Source organism: Pyrus communis, chromosome 16 (genome assembly GCF_041283825.1).
Source record: "Pyrus communis isolate YQ-2024b chromosome 16, ASM4128382v1, whole genome shotgun sequence".
Classification (NCBI taxonomy): Eukaryota; Viridiplantae; Streptophyta; class Magnoliopsida; order Rosales; family Rosaceae; genus Pyrus; species Pyrus communis.
The window spans coordinates 123,239-141,663 of record NC_142580.1 but is presented as its reverse complement, the minus strand read 5'-3'; the positions used below and the strand labels follow the sequence as shown (position 1 = coordinate 141,663).

The 18,425-nt window shown below is 40.2% G+C and overlaps 2 protein-coding genes and 1 long non-coding RNA gene across 14 annotated transcripts; 2 read left to right on the top strand and 1 right to left on the bottom strand.

Moving 5' to 3' along the window:
* The first annotated feature begins 2,124 nt into the window (after positions 1 to 2,124).
* On the top strand, positions 2,125 to 3,801 carry LOC148689785 (uncharacterized). Of its 2 annotated transcripts, none has more exons than XR_015957417.1 (3): positions 2,125 to 2,245; positions 2,762 to 2,843; positions 3,666 to 3,801. It is a non-coding gene; the product is annotated as an uncharacterized LOC148689785 (long non-coding RNA). The 2 variants fall into 2 exon arrangements; XR_015957416.1 differs by having other exon boundaries at positions 2,129 to 2,245; positions 2,777 to 2,843.
* A 1,074-nt stretch (positions 3,802 to 4,875) lies between these two features.
* On the top strand, positions 4,876 to 6,840 carry LOC137732475 (protein ASPARTIC PROTEASE IN GUARD CELL 2-like). Its single transcript, XM_068471787.2, has one exon. The coding sequence runs from the start codon at positions 5,065 to 5,067 to the stop codon at positions 6,688 to 6,690; it is 1,626 nt and encodes a 541-aa protein (XP_068327888.2). The 5' UTR covers positions 4,876 to 5,064; the 3' UTR covers positions 6,691 to 6,840.
* Positions 6,841 to 10,004: 3,164 nt separating this feature from the next.
* Positions 10,005 to 18,122, bottom strand: LOC137731900 (helicase-like transcription factor CHR28). 11 transcript variants are annotated; one of them, XM_088687534.1, is made up of 14 exons: positions 17,950 to 18,090; positions 17,498 to 17,613; positions 16,489 to 16,622; positions 16,201 to 16,399; positions 16,021 to 16,109; positions 15,595 to 15,846; positions 14,991 to 15,062; positions 14,827 to 14,904; positions 13,834 to 14,740; positions 13,093 to 13,223; positions 12,537 to 12,758; positions 11,082 to 11,618; positions 10,730 to 10,939; positions 10,005 to 10,498 (listed from the first exon to the last, which is right to left on the bottom strand). In XM_088687534.1, exons 3-14 carry the CDS (start codon positions 16,597 to 16,599, stop codon positions 10,394 to 10,396), a joined length of 2,913 nt encoding a protein of 970 aa, XP_088543660.1. In that variant the 5' UTR covers positions 16,600 to 16,622; positions 17,498 to 17,613; positions 17,950 to 18,090; the 3' UTR covers positions 10,005 to 10,393. The 11 variants fall into 11 exon arrangements, with proteins under 11 accessions (XP_088543660.1, XP_088543658.1, XP_088543655.1 ...); XM_088687532.1 differs by having other exon boundaries at positions 15,595 to 16,109; positions 16,489 to 16,625; positions 18,025 to 18,122; XM_088687529.1 differs by having other exon boundaries at positions 15,595 to 16,109; positions 18,025 to 18,094.
* Positions 18,123 to 18,425: the final 303 nt, after the last annotated feature.

Sequence of the window (18,425 nt, the reverse complement as noted above, 5' to 3'; positions counted from 1 at the left end):
TTCGTCAGCGGAGGTGGTTGGAGTTGCTCAGCGATTACGATTGCACGATTGATTATCATCCTGGTCGTGCGAACGTAGTGGCTGATGCACTTAGCAGGAAGTCACAGGGCCGTATTAATGCGTTGTACGCTAGTCGTGCTCCTCTTTTGGTGGACTTGCGTACTACGGGGGTAAGGCTAGAAGCCGAAGATCGAGATGTGGCATTACTTGCTAATTTCCAAGTTAGGCCGACACTTGTTGATCGGGTGCTTGAAGCCCAAGTAACTGATCAGGAGACTCAAGAACTTATTCAAGCTCGAGAGTAAGGAAGGAGGCGAGACCTCAGAGTTCGGGATTCGGATGGCATGTTGATGCTAGAAGGTAGAATGTTCGTGCCTAAGAGTGTGGAGTTGAAGAAAGAAATTCTCGATGAAGCACATATCTCGGCTTATGCCATGCACCCAGGAGCTACTAAAATGTATCATACCATTCGACCATTTTACTATTGGCCGGGTATGAAGAGGGAGATAGCCGAGTATGTGAGCAGGTGTGCTGTTTGTCAGCAAGTTAAAGCAGAAAGGAAGAAGCCGTTTGGGTTGTTGCAGCCGCTTCCCGTTCCAGAGTGGAAATGGGAAAATATCACCATGGATTTTGTGTACAAGCTCCCGCGTACACATAATGGCTTTGACGGCATTTGGGTGATCGTCGATCGACTCACTAAGTCGGCTCATTTTATTCCTGTGAGAGAGAAGTATTCTCTGAGCCGTTTAGCGGAGTTGTTCATTTCGAAGGTTGTAAAGTACCACGGTGTCCCAGTGAGTATTGTCTCGGATCGTGATCCACGATTCACATCGAAGTTTTGGGTAGCTTTCCAGGAAGCTTTGGGCACGAGATTACTTTATAGTACGGCATATCATCCACAGACCGACGGGCAGTCAGAGAGAACTATTCAGACTTTGGAGGATATGCTGCGAGCTTCGGTGTTGCAGTTTGGTGACGCTTGGCACCAGCGGTTGGATTTGATGGAATTTGCTTACAACAACAGTTTTCATTCGAGCATTGGCATGGCGCCATTTGAGGCCTTGTATGGCAGAGCTTGTCGCACACCGTTATGTTGGTCAGAGGTTGGAGAAAGAGTTTTAGTGGGTCCAGAGATTGTCGAGGAGACTACTCAGAATGTTAAGGTGATTAAATCTAACCTGAAAGCAGCTCAGGACAGGCAGAAGAGTCTAGCGGATCGCCGTGCTACGGACAGAACATATGAGGTCGGAGATTGGGTATTTCTGAAGCTTTCACCGTGGAGGGGTGTTGTGCGGTTCGGAAAGAAAGGGAAGTTGAGTCCCAGGTACATCGGACCATACGTGGTCACAGAACGAGTTGGTGAGGTAGCTTACAGGTTGGAATTGCCCCCGGAGTTGGCTAGAGTGCATAATGTTTTTCACGTGTCTATGCTCCGACACTATGTTGCTGATCCATCTCACGTGATACCTCCTCAACCGCTTGAGATTAACCCAGATCTGACGTATGATGAGGAACCGGTGACGATCATTGATTGGAAAGAGAAGGTTTTGAGGAACAAGACAGTGAATTTGGTGAAGGTTTTGTGGAGGAACCATTCAGTCGAAGAAGCTACGTGGGAGACAGAGAATCGGATGAGGGATTTGTACCCTCGATTGTTCTTTGACTACTAGGGGGTTGCTGCGTTGTTGTTTTGAATTTCGGGACGAAATTCTTTTAAGGTGGGAAGGTTGTGACATCCCGTCCCGAAAATGTCGGAAACGTGCTTAGGAAATGACCTTTTTACCCCTAGTTGGTTTTCGTATTATTGTTTTTGGTTACCTTGTGTGGTGTTGGCAAGCTTTGGGCCACACACACACACCTGCACATACACTGTCCCTCTTCACCCTCCCTCTGTCTCTCTCCCCCGTGTCTCTCTCTTCCTTCCCATTATCACCATACGTATGGACAAACACCAAAACCACCCAAACCATCACGGATCGAGGAAACCAAGGACACCATTCAACTCGTGAGGTCAAGGGGAGCACGACCATAGCATTTTCAGGTAGGAACCTCAACGTTTTCACGTCGAATTCACAAGCCCCGAGTTATGTACTGTTCATGCAAAATTTATACGTTGAGTTTTTGGGATTTCTAAGCTCGTAGGTAGCTTGGTGGTGTCCCAAGGAGCCTCGGAGTGCTTCGTTGGACGAAATTGGACGTCGGGATCGTCCTACTCGAAGTTGGCCGGTTTTGGTTGTTTGCACAGGTAAGATTTCGTAACTTTTAGCCTTTAAAAGTGGTCCAACGTGATTCTACTAGTTTAGGGCTTTCTTTTGGTCCAAGAATCATAGAAAACGGTTGAGAAACGAAGGAGAATAGTTAGTTTAAAGTTTTTCCCAGTTTCCGGCGACCGGAGTCCGGCGAGGGTAGGCCGGAGAAGAAAGGGGAATATTCCGTCAAGTTTGACGGAATATTCCTAACGGCAGTGACGGTATCCGGTTAGATTTGACGGAATATTCCGTCAGTTTAACGGAATATTCCTGACGGCATCTGTTGACACCGTCAGTGTGCCTGGCACGTGGCCGCGCGTGGGGGGCGCGTAGGTCCGTGCCTGTGCTGGCGCGTGGGGGCGCGTGCGGGGTCCAAAAATTTTTCTAAAAATATGGTTGTGACCCTGAGGTTGTGTAGAGCACGTGGGTATATTCATTTGTCCATTTTGAGCAATGTATGAGAAGTTATTACGAGAAACGGGTTATGTGCTTTAAAGTTAACGTTTTTATAGTTGTTTCGCATTTAGGTGACACGTACCCAGAGGACGAGCGTGCACACGCGAGGCAGGGGGGCTACGACCCTTCTACATACCAGTGAGTGGGCTTTTGTTTTCCGTATATACCTATATACATTTATATTCCCAGAAATTGATTTAAAAAGGGTTATTTGCCTTATGCCATGCATATTATTATTATCGTTTATGCATCATCACATTTATTAGTAGTGGCATGCATATACATATTTATATGTGGGTGCTGTGGAGGCATAGGTAAGTGCCAGGTAAGCGTTAATTAACGATTGCATTAATTAGTGGTTGGAGATGCTTAGAGAGCTCATAACCTGCACCCCCGGTGTTAGTGCTCCCGCCCAGAGTAGGGCACAGTCCTTCACGTGTTGTTCACCTCCCGCACCATACGCTCAGCTTGGATCCAAGCTAGGTGCATAGGCCTGTCGTACAGACCACAATAGGTGGTTCCGACTCGTAGGTGACCCGCGATTATTCGCACAGCCTTCACGTGATCGTAGCACTAGAGCGTATATATATGTTACACCCAGGCTTGTCGTACAGACCACTTTAGGTGGTTCCGACTCGTGGGTAGGTTTAGATATTGAGATTGAGATTGAGATCTAGATGCAGCCGTACAGGTCACGTTAGGTGACTCCGGCTGCCAGATTACATGATATTGATATGGTTATACCTGGGCACTTGCATATCACTTTGAGATTGTGGCATGGCATATCTTGAGCATGATTGGTATACCCTTGAGCATGTTTTGCATGTTTACACATACGTATATATGTTTATTTTCTGGGAAGTATACAGGTTTTACGGCGAGGGGTTAGAAAGTATTTTGTAAATGGTTTTAGAAAGGATTGTTTTTGCCCACTCACGCTTTTGTTTTGCGCCCCTCCAGGTTCTAGTTGCTTAGCCGTTGCGGTGGTTTCCCTTGTGAGCTTTTCGGCGTTCTGACAGACACTCCACATCGTAGGGTCGCCTTCGGGCGTACTATTGTTGTCGTTTCATTTGGACTGCTTTAGACCTGCTCTGAATTTGTATCGCACTAATTAGCACTCATTTTAGTACTTGTATGCTAGTTTTTAATTTATTCGTACTTTTATATTACTACTTATTAGCTTCCGCACGTGCACATGGCTACGTCACCTTTGTGTGACGGCCAGCACGCTCCGATCTCGGTCGGGGTGTGTCAATCTAAAGCTTATGGAAAAGGCTAACTATATATATAAGGAAAATAAATATTTGTAGCAAGATACACTTAATTGTGATCATGCATCTTTGTTGTGAGAGTGTTCTCTCTTGCAATACAATATTCTATTATTTGTCACAAATAAAAAACAGAGTTGTTTTCTCATTTAATTTTTTATTATTTTCCATCATTTTCCCTTCTTTTTCCGAAAAATGTTTATATCTATATCTTATATGTGCGTGAATGATATCCGTCCAACATTATTGGCATAACGTGGACACAAAATAAGTCAGAATATGTTAGTCTAATATGAAACTCTCAATAAATGAGAAAACTTGAGTCCATAGATGGAATGATATGATACAACTTTATATCACACTAAAGGTTGCTTATATAGGGCCCCTTAGCCACGCACCATTTACAAATAGGAAACAAATTAAAGAAGTAACAAAACACGGAAAACACTTAAAAAATTTAACGTCTCGTTTTGGACTAGTAAACAATGGAATTCGGCCAAAGTTGTCACTACATCATGACAAAACGGTGAGCCTTCTTTGCGTTGCCGTTCTCTTTGAAACGGTGGGTCACAAACCAAATCAAACACCGAAACCCAAATCTTTATATATACTACAATGCTTGAGCTTTGCTGTGGATTTTACGCATTCTTAAACTTCCATTCGATCGTCTCAGCCGTCTATTATACATCAATTACAACTTGATGGATGGCATCCTGTGGTGAAGCTGTCACTCAATTAATCCAAAAGGAAAAAGAACTGAGAAAGTAAAGTTGAAGAAACGTCGCTATAGCTACCAGCTAACCTAGAACATGAGTCAAGATAGTAGACTTCCCTCTCCTGTCATCAATTAATCGAAAATGGAATATGAAAACAAAAGAGACCCGAGCCCATCGATCATGGGCAAATGGGGAATCACACAATTATTCCATCACCTTTTCGATCTCTCTCCCTCTATATATGCGATTGCATATACAAATCCCAAACCAAATAATCCCACATCCCAACTATTTCAAACCCAAATTGCAAGAAAGGAATAGCTTATTATACTTAATACAGTACGTAGGAGTTAGGAGTAGGCTTAAAGACAAGCCATGGCAGCCGTACGCGTGAAAGCCGCAGTAGCACTATTACTACTGCTAACGGTGGCCGCTCTCCTCCTCCTAATTAGCAGCTGCGCCGCCACCACCACCACCATCACCAATTCTACAACTACTTCCCCAACGTACCCTGATTTTCAAGAGCTGAACGTGAAAGAAACAGTCATGGCGATTCAAATAAATAGCAGGGCACCTAGGGCTGCATACAACGTCACCATAAGTACCACCACCGGCAGCAAATTAAATGATGATGATGATAAAGATGAATCAGATCATGAAGAAGAAGAAGATGAAAGAAGCACTAATGGCGGATCCGGAGGAGAAAAATGGAAGGCGAAGGTGGTTCACAGAGATAAGATGTCGTCGCAATATTCAAACAGGAATGGGAATGGCGGCAGCCATACGTCTCATAGCCACCTTTTCCGTGCACGCATGAAAAGGGATGCCAAAAGGGTTGCTAGCCTCACGAGGCGCCTCCTCAACGACTCAAACTCAGAGTTAGAGTCGTTGGATTTTGGGTCGGGGGTGGTGTCGGGTATGGAGCAAGGGAGCGGAGAATACTTCGTGAGGATAGGAGTGGGGAGCCCGCCACGAAACCAATACATGGTTATTGACTCCGGCAGTGACATCGTGTGGGTTCAGTGCCAACCTTGTACCGAGTGTTACCACCAGTCCGACCCTATCTTTGACCCCGCCCGCTCTGCCTCCTATTCTGGCGTCTCCTGCGACTCCTCCCTCTGCGGCCGCCTCCAGAACCCCGGTTGCCACTCCGGTCGATGCCGCTACGAGGCCTCCTACGGCGACGGATCGTACACCCAGGGCACGCTTGCCCTGGAAACTCTTACCTTGGGCCGCGCCCTCATCCGAAACGTCGCCATCGGCTGCGGCCACATGAATCGCGGCATGTTTGTGGGAGCCGCTGGTCTCTTGGGCCTTGGAGGCGGGCCCATGTCTTTTGTCGGTCAGCTCGCCGGCCTGACCGGAGGTGCCTTCACTTACTGTTTAGTCAGCCGTGGCGGCCGCTCTAGTACTACAAGTACTAACGTAGCCGGCGGAGGAGGAGGAGGGTCCCTGGAGTTCGGTCGTGGGGCGATGCCCGTGGGTGCTTCGTGGGTCCCGCTGATCCGGAACCCGCAGGCCCCGAGTTTCTATTTTGTGGGGCTGGCGGGTCTAGGAGTTGGAGGGATGCGGGTACCCATTTCCGGAGATGTATTCGGCCAAACCGAGATGGGGTACGGAGGGGTTGTGATGGACACGGGTACCGCCGTGACGAGGTTCCCTACGTTGGCTTACGAGGCCTTCCGCGATACCTTTCTTCAGCAGACGGCCAGCCTCCCTCGGCTGTCGTCGGGAGTGTCCATTTTTGACACATGCTATGACCTGAACGGCTTCGTGTCGGTTAGGGTGCCGACCGTGTCGTTTTATTTTTCGGGTGGGCCCATCCTGACGCTTCCGGCGAGCAATTTTCTGATTCCGGTGGACGACAAGGGCACTTTTTGCTTTGCATTTGCTCCTTCGCCCTCCGGACTTTCCATAATAGGCAACATCCAGCAAGAGGGCATCCAAATTTCATTTGATGGAGCCAATGGTTTTGTAGGTTTTGGACCTAATGTCTGCTAAACTATTTATTTGTTATATTTGGTACCTAGCAGCTCCTTTTTCTCCCTTTTTTTTTTCCTTTTAATTTTGATATTGTCCTAGAACATATGCTTAAATTCAAGTTCAACTATATATTATTTGGACAAAGGTATATATATTGATTTCAATGAAGTGAGCTTTAGTAGATAGTCTTTTAGTTAATCTTGTCCTAAGAGGTTCTTAGTGAAACTTTTTAAAATATGTTCGTGTGGCTTTTGTTCTTTTGAAGTGACTACATATAAAATATTGTAAATGGAGTAGTGTTTTTTTAGTGTTATTAATAAGCAAAAATGAGAGAATTTTTGTCAAAGATTGTAGTAGAACGAGATTAATGTATCTTTATGTTTATTTCTTTCTTGATATTAGTCGAAAATGAGCATAGAAAAGATAGGCAATAATCTTAAGGAAAATAGTATTCTTTTCTTGTATTTTTATTTTATTTTATTTTTTATCATACATTGCATGCTCTTTATATAGAACTGTTAACGTGCAAAAGTCTACAATACAAATTAATGCATGGCAAAAGTTTACACACCAAAATTGTAAAAATCAAACTTCCACTATTTAAGCCATATAAGGCTTCTACTCTTTCATCTTTCATCTCCACACGCTTGTTTTACGTGGTCATCCACACCCGTTTCATAGCACTCTCCTTGGATGCCCATATATCTATATCAGACTATCAATTACATGTTAAAACCTTGCTAGGAAAAAGCTAGTAGGAAAAATCGTAGCGAAGGAAAAAGAGTACAACTTTACTTGGATTATTGATATAGTGTTGATTAGGCTTATGTTGACTCGTTAAAACCTTGTCTGGAAAAAACCTATACGAAAAATCATTATTGAAGGAAAAAGAGTACAACATGTATGTGTCCTGGATGCTCCCCCTAATGTGTATCGCCTCCTAATTTTGCATTCTTCACCTGGCTGATTAATAATTTGGCGCAATATGATACCATGAACTAGCTTCTAAAAGCTAGGTAACCGTATCAGTTTCTCTCATTTTCTCTTTCACATTTTTCTCTCAAATAAATAAACTTTTAATAACGAAATAGTTCTCGAGAAACAGTTGCTAAATAAATGAACATCCTCTTTAGCAACGAAAATTCGTTTAAAGGTTGTCAACAAAAAATTTTAACGAGTCAAAATAAGCACGAATTAAAATTCTTTTGTTGCTAAATAAAAGAAACTTGAGATGACCGATGATATAAACCAATCAAACATTTCAAAAGTCAAGAAAATGAAGAGAGTCAAAAAAGAGGAAACTTCACGTTTGTGTGTCAAAAAAGAGGAAACTTCACGTTTTTGTGTGTGTGTGTGTAGTATGAACCAAACAAGTAAAGAAGAGGAATAAATATAATAGACCATTAATAATGAGGAATGAGGATCCAAGAGACCAATAGGATCCTCTCCGGACCGTAAATTGTGTTTGTGATCAGTTTTTGTTAAGTTTTGTTTGTATTTAATTTTAAATAAAAGTATCTAAAATAATTTCTGACTGCGCGATGTACGATGAACAGATATAATTTACGGATCTCCGAATCCTCATAAAGAAAATCCGGATTCTCCAAGAGAAGCCCTCTTATAGTCAATATTCGCTGACCAAAAACATAAACATAGATGATCAATTGATCGTACATTTTCTAAAACATTGCCCCAATGCCAAAGGTAAAACAATAATTAACCAACAACACGACAGCTTTCTCATCCCTCTTTATCTCCTTTATCTCTTTTATCTCTTTTATCTCTCTCTCTCTTTCTCTTTGATTCAATCGATCGAGCAAGGCCAAGGCTGAGATGGAATCATGAGCTTACTTTGGCCTTTGGGAGGGGAGCAACCCCACCACCGTTTTCGTTTTGGACGTGCATGTCATGTGATGCCAAGCCAACACACAGTAAGTAGTATTCACTGACTACTCACTCGAGGGTTTTCAGTTCTGGCCTACCTACCCCAACCCAAGTTGGAGTGCATTCAAGCAATCACTTTTATAAAGGCATTCGCTTTTTCATCTTTTCTGCAAACATCTGAGACTCAATTACATCACTTTTGGCCCCCTTTCCTCCTTTTTCATATTAGCAAGAAAATCACTTGTAACCATTTCGCGTTCAATTTTTTGTTTTTATTTTCAGTTTTTACAACAATGAAACTTAAATTTAGTAAAAACTAAAATGATAATCAAACAGACTCTTGATAATGTGTTTGAATACCATAAAGATTTAAGACTTATTGAATACAAATAGTGATTTTGTTATTCTTGTTTTCTCTTTTAATTTATTCGATCAAGGTTAGAGATAAAAATAGGAGTAGCGGAAGGCCCTAGTTTTATCAAGTATCAACAATCCTTGGGTTGGGAATGTATCATGATGACGACTTTTATAAAAAGTCGGAATTTGTTGGTGAAAATTGCGAAAAAATGTAAGGAATAGAGGTTTTACTTTAACATTGATGGGCAATATGAGGTTGTATAAACACATGCAAATTTCTTTTCTTTTTCGAGATGAGATTGGTACTATCAACACACCTCCTCATGTATAGCTAATTTTCTAACCTAGCACAAACCGGGTAACATAGAGTACGTGTAGCAACTTGGCTTCATACGCGGGATAATATGCTCTGATACCATGAAGAAAGTTGATGTTCCACCAAAAACTAATTAACAATATGAAAAATAGTCTAGTTACTTATAAGTTTATACAAAGTCAATTGTTATTTTTATGTGAGATTGATGCTCTGAACATAATCAATAAAAGTAATATATGACTGAATGACTCACTCGTCGATTGTAAGTTTAGCTTAGCTTTGCTCGTTTGGGATATGCAATACAACTTTCAATTTTCCTTGCAGGTCGACCAGTACTGCTCAACATTTTACTGGAAACTGGAGAGTGGAATTAAAGAGCTCAAGACATCAACTTTTCCTCACTAGGACTAGGTTCTTCTTCTCATCATAATATTTTTAATTGAATGTGATGTATTTTGTATGTAACAAACAGGAACTTTCTTGGATACTTTTGATATTGTAGCCATTATATCTTTATTTGAAAATATACTTGAGTACTGGATACTCCGAAGCACCCAAGAATTTTTTATATAACCCATGTTCCTTTTTGTTGCTTAATTCTTCAGATGTATAACAACCCAGAAACAAATAGTTACCCAAGTTCGGATAATAATACAATAATTGACTTCACACGAATCTAATAGCAAACACAAAATTAAAAGATTTTACCAGACTAATAGAGTATTATGCTTCTGGTGGGAAACCAAGAGCTGCTACCAAATTCAGATTCCGGATATAATCGCAAATATTATCACATAAAACAACATTTATCATGTTATTAACAAAACTAAAACGAAGGAAGGTATACTACTAGTACAGTCTTTTTGTACAATAAAATAGATTAGAAAATATTCACAGTCAGTCACCCTAGCCCTATGCTCGCTCGCTCCTCACCACTTAATGGGAACAAAAATGCCGTCTTCGGCCCGGGAAGTTAAAAAAAAACACAGATGCAGGTTCGGATGCAAATCATCCATTAGTCCCATAAGAGCCTACATTATCGGGCACTACTACTACAACTGCTACTGCTACAATTCTCTAAAACTTTGTTTCCTGATCAGCTTTTCTTTGAGACAGCAAAGATACCCAAGCCAAAAACACGATTGTGAATCGCTTGGTTGTGTTCTAGACCATAAATAGGTACCTCAGATCCTCGACAGTCAGACGTGTAGCAGAGCCCCCACCATGATCTTCACCAAAAGCAGATGCCACCATTTTTCTCTTTTCTTCCTGCAAAACATGGTAGTCAATGACACAATATGACGACGTAGATCTGACATAAATTCCGTTTGGATATTTCATGTGAGCCTAAAAGATACATATTTCCTAAATATAACAGAAAAAACAGTAACCTTTTCTCTTTACAAATCAGAACTAGGCAGAAAAGAAAACCGAAAGAAAAAGTACATCGGCACAGCAAATCGAATATGGAAGGCAGAAATAGTAAATGTAAGATCATACCTGTAAAGCTAATATCCTGTCCTCCACTGTATCCTTAATTGTGAGACGTGTTACAGTAACAGGTCGGGTCTGTCCAATTCTATGTGCCCGATCAATAGCTTGATCTTCAGTAGTTGGATTCCACCACAGGTCCAAAAGGATAACATGACATGCAGCAACCATGTTGAGACCAAGGTTTCCAGCCTTTAGTGACATGAGCATAACAATGATCTACAAAATATTTCAACCACTAAAGATGTTAAAATCAATGACCAGATTGAGGTAGGAAAAGGGTTAACCATGTAAAAATGAACAACTAAAGTAGAAGCAGTTCTGCATTATTTGAGCAATTTATCAAGACAAGGACCAAAACCTCAGGATCAGTGTTAAAATCTTTCACAGCCCTGTCTCTTGATGCCAGACTCATTGTACCATCAAGCCTTCTGTACTGTATACAATACTCGTTCAATGATGCCTCAACTAAATCCAACATGCCAGTCCACTGGGAGAAAATAATCGTTTTGATTGGTCCATTATTTGGTGAGCTTGAAAAGCCAGAATATATACTATCTGTGATTTCGGTTCCAAAAGCAGGGTCTCCATTGCTTCCAGTAGAGTTATGTTCCAAATGTGACTGCAAAATCTCAATAATAGCTCTGACTTTAGATGAACTATACTCATTCTGTAACACAATTGATTTCTCGCCCAACTCAGAATTCATCGGAGTACCATCAAGATTATTGGAGAGGCAACTTATGAGAGTGGATTTGGAGAAAACAACATCAGAACCAACTTGTTCTTTACATCCAGCATCAGGGCATGTACTGTCATCACCCGTCAAGTGTTCTGAAACACACTGATAGCAGAATACATGGCCACACATAGTAACAACAGGGCCTTCAGGTGGATCCTGCCAAAAGCATCAAATACTAGGAAGAATTAAAAAGGCCCACCCAATGTTCTTTTAACAATCTGACACAACTCGCAAAGAGAATCTTCAGCACAAAAATTTCCTAGTTAAGTGCGTCGAGATTCCTCCCAACTCCCCAAAACCAGTTTTTTTTTTTTATTTTATTTATTCAAACGTCCCAAAACCAGTTAAGCGTGACTATACTTTTCTTTCAACGTTTTTAAGTCAATTTGGCTTAAAACAATGTGTTAGACACACAAGAAAGACTTTTACAATTCAGGAGAGATAATATGCTTAAGTATATAATAATTAACAAGAGCTAAGAAAGGAAGTCAATGGTTTCAATCTTAAGCATCATGATGCAAAGGAATTATTTATTATAAGGTTTCATTGCAATCATGCACAGTATACTGGGAAAATTAGAAAAGGAGACACTGACCTCCTCTAGGTCCTGTGCTACTAACAGCTATAAAACCTAATTGTCTCAATAACATATTTTCAGATAGGAGAAATAAATCGAGAAAATGACAAAAGAAAACAAATTGCTTTGCTTTAAACTAATCGAAATGCAGACACCAATTTCACATAGTAAGTACAAGCACTATATCTCCTATAATTGGTTGAGCCCTTAACTAAAAGCATATAGTATTTATACTATATCATAGCAGAACATAGATTTATAGGAAGGAACTATCCTAAACAGGAAGTGCAAAGAGTTGAAACACTCTGCATTTAATATTGGAACAGGCAGTCATCAAAGCCTTCCACGTGTGCACGACGAAGCTGACCGGTTCCAAAACAGTTGTTTTCGTATTAACTTAACATAATTTTTTTTTTTTTTTTTTAAGTCTACAAAGATTTACAAGCCTTTATAAGCTACAAGGGAAATATGTTGGGAAGGGTTTCAAGAAAGCTCACTTTGCATACACGACAAATGGCCAATGAAGTTTCCAGAAGATGCAAAAGATGGGAAATCATATCCTTTGGGAGTCGCCTTGCCATTTGCACAGAATCTTTCCCGACACAGTCAGAGTCATATGCTTTAACAAGCTGAGGGTGGTCACAAGCTTGCCGGAGGCGCAAAAGCATCAAAAGAATATTTGCATAGTTTTGATTCACTGTGCCAGCAGCGGCATATGCCTGCAAGACACTCACACAATACATATCAGCATACGAATATCTATAAACCCAAATTAAATCTTCATGAGATCGCAAACGAATCTTCCTCAAAACTGCAGGTTTCCACAAACTGCAGGTTGTAAATATTATAGCATGGAATTCCTATCTGTACCAGTCTGCAATTTAATCTACCTCAAAAAATCCAACTAAGTAGCATGTATAGGGTCCATTAGAACAGCGCAGATCTATTTCCCATTAATAAATCCACCAGCAGCATTTGTCACTTACATCTCAAATTACTCAAAAGAAATATCAGATGTCTCAAGTAGAATAAAATGAAAGAAACGGAATGCACCTTGAACTTAGTGCGTGAATCAGCTTCTAGCTTGGTATAGAAAGCACGCTCCTCAGATGAGAACTCCACTTTACTCAAGTTTATTGTTTTTGGTGGTAACTCAATTATAGGTTGCCCATCGATCAATGTTCCTACATAAAATAAATAATTATGATAAGCACCAATGAGTTTAAGTCAAAATTACACCAAATTGTCAAACTAGACGAGCACAACCACAACTGCATTAGTTCACAGAGTCAAACAATAACAGACTTTATTAATAACCTACATACACGGTGACAAACAATTTCTAGGAACATGTTTGTCCAAACAGTACGTAAAGAACTAGAATAAATTGATCAGATAAACTACCACATCACAAAATAAACTTGAACAGAAATGCACAATAGTAAATCAGAACTAGTTAAGAATATTTTCATAAAAAAATAAACAACAAAATACCATAACGTAATTGGGCACACAACTGAAACAACTGAATAATGAAACAAAAGATGTTTTAAGCAAGTCCAAATTACAAAGCATGGCTTAAGACCATACTATTTTTGCCAATATTTCTCAGCCAGAAAATATCCCCTTTCTCAATATGGAATTCTGAAACTCACAGAAAGTGGTTGCCTAGTTCAATATGAGAAAGCAAAGCCTCATGTGTAAGACATCCAACTTGATGGATTAGTAAAAGTGCACAAATATAAACATCCACCAACTATCAAGCAAATCAAATAACCTGAACAGTATATTCACCTTTTGTTCGGCGCAACATTATAGCCCTCAGAACTGCCTGGAGCTTCTTATAACCTTGGATCGAATTTCTCGATATTGGAACCTTAATGGTACTGTAAAATGACTTATATACAGCATAGGGGTCATATCTAAGAAATCTAAAGTAACTGTATAAATCATCAATTGTATTTTGTATAGGAGTACCAGACAAACACCACCTTCTTTTTGCTCGAAGGCTACAACACGCTCTAGCCACTTGAGTTCTGTGATTCTTAATTGTCTGAGCTTCATCTAGTATCACCCTAAACCAACCCACTTTTGCAAGTGCACCAGAACCGCAATCAATAGATGAACTGTCAATTCCTTTTTTGCCCCTCTTTCTCTTCTTATTAACAACCGAAGCCTTTTTTCTCTTCTTATCACTTGAAAAATCGGAATGTACTCCATAAGTTTCCCCATTTTTCTCATCAGGTTCATCGTCATCAACTAAAGGTTGTTTTGGGACTTCATTGGTTACAATAGCATATGTTGTGAGAATCACGTCATAGCTAGCCAGTTCTTCAGGATTCTTCGTCCGGCTGCCTCCATGATAAATAAGGACACGCAGCTTTGCTTCCTCTGCAACCTTTTCATCCAGCTCCCTAGCCCACTGTCGAAGAACACTTGCTGGACACACAACCAATGTACCCGCTGCTGGCCTCTGCTTTCTGATTGACCGTGAAGATGTACTAACTTCTGGAATTGATCGAAGATGATCAGGTTGCTCAGTTTTATTCAATTTATCCAAACCACCGCTGGGATTGTCCTCATCATCATCCAAATTTAAAGCTTCAGTTTTCTGATTGCCTAACTCTCTAGATTTTGATTTTGAATCCAAATACTTCTGCATTTGTATAAGGGAAATCATTGAAATGGTCTTACCAAGGCCCTGTAAGATAAAAGCATTATGAATATAAGTAGCGCATAAATATGAACATTAAGCTTAGATTTAGAGGTCAGAAGTTATTGAATAACCTGATCATCTGCTAAGATTCCACCTAGACAATGCAGACTTCTAGTTTCCTTTTGAAGCATCCATGCCAGAGCAATTTTCTATGGGCATAAACTTAACTTGAGTTCATGAAAATGATGAATTCAAGAGAATGATGAAAGCAATAATTATAAAAAGAGAGAAAAACCTGATGTCGTAGAAGAGGGACAGACAGAAGACCATCAGGTAAAGTAGCTTCAACTTTTGGTTGATTGAGATCCTGCAAGAACCAAACTTCCTTTAACGAGGATTCCTTGTTCTGCAAGATTGCAACTAAGACAACAATATCTAGGACCAATCCTGTTAAGATTTTAATTGCTACACCCTGGTACAATCGCAATTAATGAGATCTGTCTTACCCATAAATTCCTCAACAACTTTAAGAAATAGCATAAACCCACCATCTCTCTGTATAATTACGACAACATGGAAGGAAAGACGACTATAGATATTTTTTATTACTAGCACAACATGAGAAAGGGACATACTTGTTCCCTTTCAAACTGGTTTTGGCCCCAAAGATTCGTACCTTGAAATTAATTCTTTCTTACCAAAAGACTACTGAACAAAATTCATTTTGCACAATACATGGTTTTGGCCCCTTTTGGGTTTCTGATCGTGTTAAGGTTTCTTCACAAATGTTCAATCCCTGATAATTTTTCTTTTACTGAACCTCACAAAGAAATCAAGACTAAATTGCGTACTGCACCAATAATAGCAATGGAACAATGTCAGAAATGGTACGGAAATACCTCTAATGCTGCTTGATATATCAGTCTCTCATCACTGCCAGCCACCCTATCGTCACCTGTCCCACCATGGTATGCAGGGTCACTTGAACTAGCAAACTGTGAAGTGGAAAATGACTTTCCATGCATGAAAGAGGGAGGCTGGCCCCTACTCCCACTGCTCTCAGACCTATTAAATTCATTGTCATAGCCCCTACTTGAATAGTCTCTCATAAGGCCCTTGCCATTAGTTGCATAAGTACTTGGTCCCGATAGCTGCATAGACGGCGGAAGGGTCCTCTTATGAGCTTCATAGTCCTTAACAGAAATATTATAAATTTGTGAATGATTACTTTGAGGCCGTTCTGCATAACCATTATGTGCTCGAGCAGCATGTCGATTTGAGGTTCTTATATCATCACTTGAACTGGGATTAAAATTCTGTTTCACCTGTGTGTGCGGATTAATATTAGGAGAGTTGCCATTAGACGCATATGCTCTTCTAGGAGAAGGCACGTTTCTAGACTGCCCAGAATAATCTGCAAATTTAACCGATTGTCATGTAATTAATAGTACATACAACTTATTCTAAACATAGGGAGGCCATTAAAATACAAAACCCAATCTAACCTCTACTCCTTGGATTTGAGCCAGGTCCAGACAGCGAGCTTGGAAGAACTCTGCTGTTGCCATATTCCCTTTCTTCTATCTCTAATTCACTATCCGATGAACTAATATCTATAAATTCCCTTTGAGCCATGAAGGTTGACAATTGAGTTTCCCTTTCTTCAGCCAACTTAGAAAGTGAATTCCTTGCAGGTAACTCAATCTGAAATTGTGAAGTATTTTTAATATCTCTTGGTGCAGCAATATAAACAGAAGAGCAACAGGTTTTACTAAAATTTAAAAGTGACTCACCACGTCCGTGCAGTATTTTGAGATTAAACTGCCAATCCATCCACTTAAAAAAGAGCAATGTCTCCAAGTTGAATCAAAGAAATCATGAAGATGATCCGCATGACCAAACATCTAAGGAAAGGGCATCCCCCCTTCTTCTAAAAACACAAGATTTATAAGTTGAGCAGATTATTTTGAAGTGCACAAAAAAAAAAGAGGCAAAAAGGAAGGTTCATAAACTTTTCTGGGAATTGAAATACATTTTATATATACAATAACTACAGTACAAAACAAAAGCATATAACAAAAGTAGGTTGATTTTTCTGATTAAGGATGAAAAAGATTTCACCGAACAATGCAAGCCAGTGGAAAAGAATTTATCGCTTGACTTCATATGGGTATAACGTATACCAAGGTATATGTGCTAGGACTTAGGCAGTCGACATGAGTAATTTGATTAACCCTTGATAATCATCGGATTCAAGTTTAAATGATCATTTGATTGACCATCATAAAATTTAAGTAAATTTTTCAGCATTATCTCGGGGTGAAGTTTCCAAGCAGGAACTCAGCAAAAGAGGTGGTAGACTGCTCGCTTGCTAGGGAACCCTGATGTTAATAGTAAACCTAAACCAAAAGGATAAAGCTCTTCTATTGAAACTTGATGTTGCTAGTAAATCTAACCTCAAAAGCACAAAACTTTGGAATCGTATCATCACAATTCGCAAAGACCTGATTAACTTGACCCTCTCGTCTCCAAATAGGATTTTGCTTACAAAATTCTCATAACATCCTACCAAATTATAAAAAATAAATAAAAATCTCCTTAGAAACCTTTGAAAAATTGAACGACTGGAACAAATTTGGAAGAGACGAAAGGTAGCCAACAAGAATATTTAAGTTAAACCCAGAAGAAAAGGACGAATTGCAAAGATGGAACATGCAGTGGGTGGCAGCTCCAGTGGGTCAATTCGTCATCAAGTTCAAAACTTTACTCATTAAAATGCAGAGGACAAAGGAGAAATCGTACCTTCAAAAGCTACAATGGCCGATTGTCACTGCACTTGTCATACACTCGTTTATAGGGTTTGCAGCGCAGGCGAGGGGAGAAGACGATAGGCGGAGACAGACAGAGTAGTGTTGCGTCTAGAACAATGGACAATGGAAGAGATCTTGAATTAGAACTAGGAGAGTCTCAACCCCAAAATTAAAATGTAAATTAAAATAAAAGTAGGAAATTAATAAATTTAACTAATATAAAAAAGGAGGAATCTTCAGTTCAACACATTTACAAATTCATTTACTGTGGAGGATAATTAGTTTTGTATTCTTGTAACATCTCAATTTGTTTAATTAATTTTACAAGGACAAAGGGGTCATGGTATTCGATTAATAATTTTTAGTAACAAAAATTTAGTTGAACAACTGAAAACACATGGAAGGAGAAGTTTTTGTCAAACTCGTTTTTAAAGTGAGTTTTACTAGCATTTCTCTGAGGATAATAAGTGGGGCGTTTCTTGTGCTTTGGAATTTGGAGTAATTATCGTGCAATGCCACCTGCTTTCTTCTTTCATCTCACTTCTTCTTGTACGAGTACGAGAGAAAGTTGGATGGAGAGTGGACAAGTACAACCATGTTTGCTTGGTTCCTCCCTTGGAACAAGGAAATACATTGAGTCACATCTCAACTAACACGAAACTGTCCACAAGGTCGGATAAGCCTCATAATTGGGCCGGGTCTTGGTTTCAATCGAAAGGCCCAGGCCAGCTTGCTTGGAATCCGATCCGGCCATTTGGGAGGATGGTCGAGCTCCGGTCAGGCTTAACTGCGGGCCAAACTGTGAGCCCAATATAAAAAGAGAATGGGCTGAATAAAGAAACCACTAATGAAGCTGAGAACACGGGGGTACATGTACTGATGTACATACATATCAGAAAGCACAAGAGACTCGACCGAAA

Bases quoted from the DNA above. Each gene is read 5' to 3' on its own strand.
- LOC137731900 (XM_088687532.1), bottom strand. From the start codon at position 16,599: ATGTTTGGTCATGCGGATCATCTTCATGATTTCTTTGATTCAACTTGG. The intron at 16,110-16,200 runs GTTAGATTGGGT...TTAAATTTGCAG, and splicing joins CTCAAATCCAAGGAGTAGAG to ATTATTCTGGGCAGTCTAGA. The intron at 10,499-10,729 runs GTATGATCTTAC...CATGTTTTGCAG, and splicing joins ACAGGATATTAGCTTTACAG to GAAGAAAAGAGAAAAATGGT.
- LOC137732475 (XM_068471787.2), top strand. From the start codon at position 5,065: ATGGCAGCCGTACGCGTGAAAGCCGCAGTAGCACTATTACTACTGCTA.